This window comes from Gloeophyllum trabeum (assembly GCF_000344685.1).
Source record: "Gloeophyllum trabeum ATCC 11539 unplaced genomic scaffold GLOTRscaffold_00004, whole genome shotgun sequence".
Taxonomy (NCBI): Eukaryota; Fungi; Basidiomycota; class Agaricomycetes; order Gloeophyllales; family Gloeophyllaceae; genus Gloeophyllum; species Gloeophyllum trabeum.
Genome location: NW_006920413.1, coordinates 543,289 through 549,288, shown reverse-complemented (window position 1 = coordinate 549,288; position 6,000 = coordinate 543,289). Strand labels below are relative to the sequence as shown.

General features: G+C 54.2%; 2 protein-coding genes across 2 annotated transcripts; both read left to right on the top strand.

Moving 5' to 3' along the window:
* Positions 1-229: 229 nt before the first annotated feature.
* On the top strand, positions 230-553 carry GLOTRDRAFT_37622 (uncharacterized protein; the record flags this gene model as incomplete). Its single annotated transcript, XM_007865699.1, has 1 exon — positions 230-553. One exon carries the CDS (start codon positions 230-232, stop codon positions 551-553), a length of 324 nt encoding a protein of 107 aa, XP_007863890.1.
* Positions 554-1,744: 1,191 nt separating this feature from the next.
* GLOTRDRAFT_127330 (uncharacterized protein) lies at positions 1,745-2,974 on the top strand (the record flags this gene model as incomplete). Its single annotated transcript, XM_007865935.1, has 1 exon — positions 1,745-2,974. The coding sequence occupies one exon, from the start codon at positions 1,745-1,747 to the stop codon at positions 2,972-2,974; it is 1,230 nt and encodes a 409-aa protein (XP_007864126.1).
* Positions 2,975-6,000: the final 3,026 nt, after the last annotated feature.

Sequence of the window (6,000 nt, the reverse complement as noted above, 5' to 3'; positions counted from 1 at the left end):
GAGACGCGGGAGGTGTACAGGCCGAATGTGGCTATGTATGATAAGCCCGGGATGGAGGAGGCAAGGGAAGCGCAGGCGCCCGGGACGCCGCTGGCTTTGGACAAGCTGTCGATTTTCTCGGGTGCGTTGTTCCTTTCTCACTTACTTGCTTACGGTCGGTAGTGATTTCTTCGGCATAGGCCAGGACGAGCAGTTTGCGTACAGACGCGCGTTGTCGCGCCTGGTCGAGATGACGAGCGCGAGCTACGCGCGCGAGGAGCGGTGGGCGCCGCTGCCGCTGAGCGCCCGGAAATGGGAAGACACCGCCGCTGGACCAGATAATCGCGCTTCGGTGGGCACCCGGGCTTCACCCCGACCGTCCCTACATGTTCAGGACGACTTTGCCGGCGAAGCGGCATATGAGCGGACAATGGCGATGCGGGAGCGTCCAAGTGCGCCGCGGATGAAGGAGGAGCATGTGTGGGGAGTCAGGGAGGACTGGGGGGAGAAGGCGAGCGAGTGGGGAAGGGGCGTTGCAGCGTATCGCGGGAGGGAGGGTACGGGATCGCGGTGAGCTGCTTCGCGATTGTGCAGACTCCTAGGGGTGCACTCTGGTGTCGCCGGTATACTGGATCCTGTTGACTTTGAGGCGCTCATACGTGTCCTGTCTCAGCCTTGCATTCGAGCCCAGCGCCGCCGCGAATTGGGGTGCTGCGGGACGGCGGGAAGGCGCAGACAGCTAAAGCCACAACTGCGATTTTGCGGATACGCTTATGGACACTTGGATGAAGATGAAGGACGACTCGCATGCGTGGACCACCCCGCAAGACTTGTCTCGGACCCACCAATGTCTGCGATGCTGTGGACCGGGAGCAGGCACAGGCAGATGCTGCTCCAATTTTGCGGTCACATTCATGGACACCTCGGGTGAACATGAAGACAATCGGTATATGCGGTCCAGCCCCCAAGGCTCCTCTCCGCCTACCAATCTCTGCAGTATCACCCAACACCATTCTTTGGTGCGACATTGACAGATGATTGGACACTCATGAATAGTGGCTATGCCAGGCTATATGTGACTGTCTCTCCGAGCCATCTCGGAGATCTCGCATCCTAATGAACAAGAGAGCGCACGAGCGTGAACTGGAGGCTCTGTGTCTGGGGCGTCCCGTCCTGACCAGCCAGGCGGCCCAGGCCCCCCGACCCACCGGTACCTTGGAGATATCGTGTCCAGTACCCTAACCACCTACCTACGCTGACGCGAATCTACCCAACCCAGACCTTGACCGAATTCTCCTTTACCCCAATCTTCATGAGGTGCAATGTGTTCTCTCAGACGTAGTGCACGATGGGTCTCGAATCGCCCCGGGTGGCTGTGTGACACGGTCGTCCTCAGCACTGCCAGTACGGGAAGCTGAACGCACTCTGTAAGTAGAGCCCAATCACACTCTTCAGGCCTCAAGGAACACACATCCGCCGGAGAATCGGGAGTGTGTTCCTGATTGATTGCACTTTGGCACTCGCCTGAGATTCGGGAGTGCGTTCGTGATGGCACCTTTGCACTCGTTTAGGTGTTCCTCCCCTTGGGTGCATCGATGGGAGGCACGCTCTCAAAGGAACCATTTGTTGTCGTCTGTCTAACTTTCTGATCGTATTGCCACCGCTGGCGATATAACTTGGTCGCATTCAAGGTGACAACCTTGCATTCTAACCTTCGTATCTCTCCAGTTCTCTGATCGTCGTCGCCGGTATTCATTGCTCATCCATGACATCGACTTCAGATCCCGGATGTGACAACCACATAACGGCGCTCGCGCCCGAGCTTTGGACTGAAATCTTCGAGGCTGCCGCCTACGTCCCTGGAGCGCTGCAGTCCGAGTCGTATGACCCTTTTGGGCGCGTCATCCCTCTACCGCAGGACGAAGAAGTCGCTGCTGTAAAGCAAGCCAATAGCACGGCGCAGTCCTTGACACTCGTATGCAGGCGTTGGCGGGAACTCGCCTCACCGATCCTGTATAGGATTGTTGTAGCAGAGGGCACTGAGGGGCTTCAACGCCTCCACAGGACCCTGGTGTCCGACTTCCAGACATCTGACGTCGGCCCGTCCCTCCGAGCAAGTGTCCGCAGATTCATCTGTGTTCTGGCTACGCCAGGGGACCCCCAACCACCCGACTTGAAGCTACTCGCAGAGCTAATCAATGCAATGCCTGCCCTCGTCATATTCAACTTATGGTCGGACAACAAGTACAGCATACTACTCTCTTCGAAAGATGTGCTGTCGGCCACGGCATCACGAGGGGAGACCCTCCGCGTCCTTCATTGGACACCTGGCTGTGAAGATGCTGCTGATGTAGGGGAGTGGAGGCAAATGTTATCGTCCCTGCCCAACCTCAGAATCCTTAGGCATGACTGGGGTCCTTATTTACCCGAACAGATATCCTTTCCTCCTTTGCGACTTCCACACTTGACATGCTCGTCCTGGGGCGACATTCAGTCTGCAGGCCGTCTGACACCGGAAGATGAATTGCCGGCACTACGAACCCTAGAATTTCGGACCCACTTGCCCAACGTCCCTTCTAGTATATGTGATAATATCACTTCACTATTGGTGCCGGCACTGGAGATCGATGTTAGGATGCATGTCAAGGAGCTACTTCGCAAATTACCCAACCTCGTCCACCTCGTGATGTGGTCACCAGACTGGAGCTTTCTCCCCCGTGCGCTCTCCCTCCCGATGATACAGAAATTGGGCCTTAGCGCGTGGAGAACAGAGCGAAGCAGTGACAGGGAGTACGAGGATCTCTTTGAGACACTGTTTTCCATCAGTGCACCAGAGCTGCGAGTGGTGCGCCTCATTGGTTGGAAGGAATGGTCAACTCTTCCGCTTGTGGCCCCTCAAACGGTGTCTCGGTTTCAAGAGTTGGCACGGTCCCGTACTTTCAGGGTAGAAGATACGGACGGCAGGCTTTTGTCCGACCTATTGGGCCTCAAGTAGGGAATGCGAGAGAAGTTGGTGAGTCTCGTTTCCCTGTTTCGTCCATGTGCCATGCTACAACTATCTAGGGCGAGGGTCTCCCAACTCAAGCACGTTTTTATCGTGAGTGTGCTACGAAGCGCATGGATGGGGTGCGAGTGCACTGCGAGTTACCCCAGTATTTCCCTCCCCATTGGCATGGCCCATTCCGTCTTTGCTCTAAAGCATCCCTCCATTTCATCATTTCCTTGCGGACATACCCGGTATGCGCTGTCCCTAGTATTGGCACCGAGGTCCTCACAAGTATTCCCCATGCACATTTCTCCACTTCAGCAAAGACTGCATATCTATTGGGTGTAAGCTAGTGACTATGTTATGTGGTATTGTTGATTGTGAAGAAAAGATGTCACACTTAGGTAGACTGCCTGCGAGTAGCCGATGAAAATGAACGGCGAGGGCTCACTATAGAGTTCCGAAACTGAGGGGTTCCTGGCCCATGTGCATCGCGGATGCGGAGCCCGAGACACTGGAGGAATGAGGGAGAAACAAGATAGACCCGCTGAATGCGAAGACATTCTCCAGTCACTTTACGCTTCGCCAGAGAAGTCGCACAGCGCATGAAAGGGTGGTGTCTGGGAGGTTTCAGAAGAAGTCTGCTGAGCTGCTATTCGTTCGTGGCAACAGCCATCATCCCGGAATCACTCCCATGGCATACCATGCCACTTGCCAGTGTTCCGGAATGGAGTGCATTTAGAGCCCGGTCATGGGCTGTTGAAGTACGGACTTCGCGGTGACGCTGCTGGTCATATCACTGCAGTGCAAAAAATAAGTCGTCGAGTACAGTTGGTCACGAGATACACTGGATCTCGAAAACGCGTTGAGTTGACTTGAAGGTGAGGCACGTAATACACCCATTTGTTTTTGTTCCCTGGCCACAGTGGCTCATATGGATGCTGTAGCTTTCCCTATCGTGCCACAGACAAGATTTGTAATCTCGACTCACTTGTTGAATGCCACATCTCCCAGGTCTTTTAATTTGGTCATCCCACAATGACCTCAACCGTATATCCCGAGCGGGGACCGGCAGGAAATGTTGACGTAGCGCTCCCACCTGAGCTGTGGCCTCATTCTTCGCGACCTATATTCCGGGAGTGCTGCAGACCCGGTCGTATGACCTTTTCGATGGGTTGTTCCTCTTCCGCGAACTGAGGAATTCTGTGCCCTGAAGCATGCTTACAACCTGAGAGCGCTCATTAGTACTCGTTTGCAAACATTGGCGAGACCTCGCCTTGCCGATCCTGTACCGAGTTGTCGTCGCAGACCGTACTAAGGGGCTCATACGCCTGCACCGGACCCTGGTGTCCGACCTCGACCCCGACGAGACTCCCTTGCTGTTCGATCCGCTTGCAGATGTTGTCAAGTCAATCCCTACCCTTGTCATATTGTTTTATGCTTGGAGGACACGATATTCTATTCCGCACCAGACGACGTGCTGTCAGCCCTTGCCTCGCAAGGCAAGTCCCTTCGAGTCCCGGGATGGATCTGGCTGATGAAAGTGATCTGCACAACTGGAGGTGAATGCTGTCGTCCCTACCGGGCCTGATCATGAGGATACGTAGGCATGGCTATAGGCCGTTGTCCCTCAGCACAACTTTTCAACTGGTACGACTTCCTAACCTAACTTTTTCAACTTGGGATATCATTGGCAAGTATGGTTGTCTGACGCCTGAAGACGATTTGAGGACACTATAAGCCCTCGAGTTCCTCTCCGACGCGCCGCCTGTGCCTTTGCATGTCAGACATAATATCACTTCCCTCTCGATACCAGTGAGGCCGCGGAAGTGCAGGCGCGTATCACGGAAGTACTTTCGACGTTTTTCAACGTCGTCCGCCTTGTGTTGTGGTCGTTGCATTGGTCCATCATTCAACACAGACTCTCCCCCCCGAGCAAAGGGAAGTTAGGTCTTTGTCGGTGGTCTAGACCAGCAGGCAAGGATACGGAGTACGTTGATTTGTCTGAGAACCAGTTTTCGATGCATGCGCCGGAGCTCCAAGTCGTACGGTTTGTCGGGTGGGATGAGTGGCCAGTTCTTTCGCATCGAATCACCAGCGATATCACAGTTTCGGGGACTGGCCCCATCTCGCACTTTCAGGGTAGAAAACCGGGATGGTAGGCTTTTGGCTGATTTGTGGGGACTGTTTGGCTGCGGAATAGTCACTGGAACGGTAGATCATGGATCCCTTATAAGGGCGCAATGCCTCGGCTCCTGGCTGTGGCCCCCGTACTGGTGTTAGTCGGCAATGTCTGAAAGGAGTCTCCATCCCCTCTAGTTAAGAACGATAACATTGTACCTCTACAAGATCTTCACCGATGTCATAAACCAATCAAGCTGCCAGTCCGGGAGAGCGCTCTCACATTCGTTGCTGTACCTACCTAGATCGGCCACAATGATACGTTTAGTCAAGATCGACGAATATTCTTTCATTCTCACTCACATGCCTTAGGAGATGAAGCTAGGTTGTGGCGGATCTAATTTCATAATCGGCGATCGTCTGCGTGAAATCCCGTCAGGCTGCAACATGTCGATCGATCCTTTGGAGGATTTGTGGGAGACACCCTCTCTGCGATCCAAAGACTCGAAGGTTTTGCCAGACAGAATACTTGTGGTATTTTTCGTAGAATGACCAGACACCTTGCAGAGCCAACGCAGCGGAGACTGCGTCTGTGGGCACAAAAGGGGCCGAACAAAGAGCTACTTACCAAACTTGAACTTTGTTTAGCGCGCGTCGGCTGTTGACCGCAACATGCTACCTCCTTCATGACTTCCGTCGAAACTATCTTTTCCATCGGCTTAGGCCTCGGTCTGCGAGGCCTAATCAACCTTGTCGCGGGCTCAAATACTACTTTGTCCGGAATCCTTATTGGCCTTTGGGAGGGCGCCGTTCTGCATCATCTAGCGCACGCTTCCCGCTCTCTAGACCCGTATGTTTCGTACGCGCTACGAGTCGTTATTGACTACTTCTGGACGGACGATGCACAGAGGCTG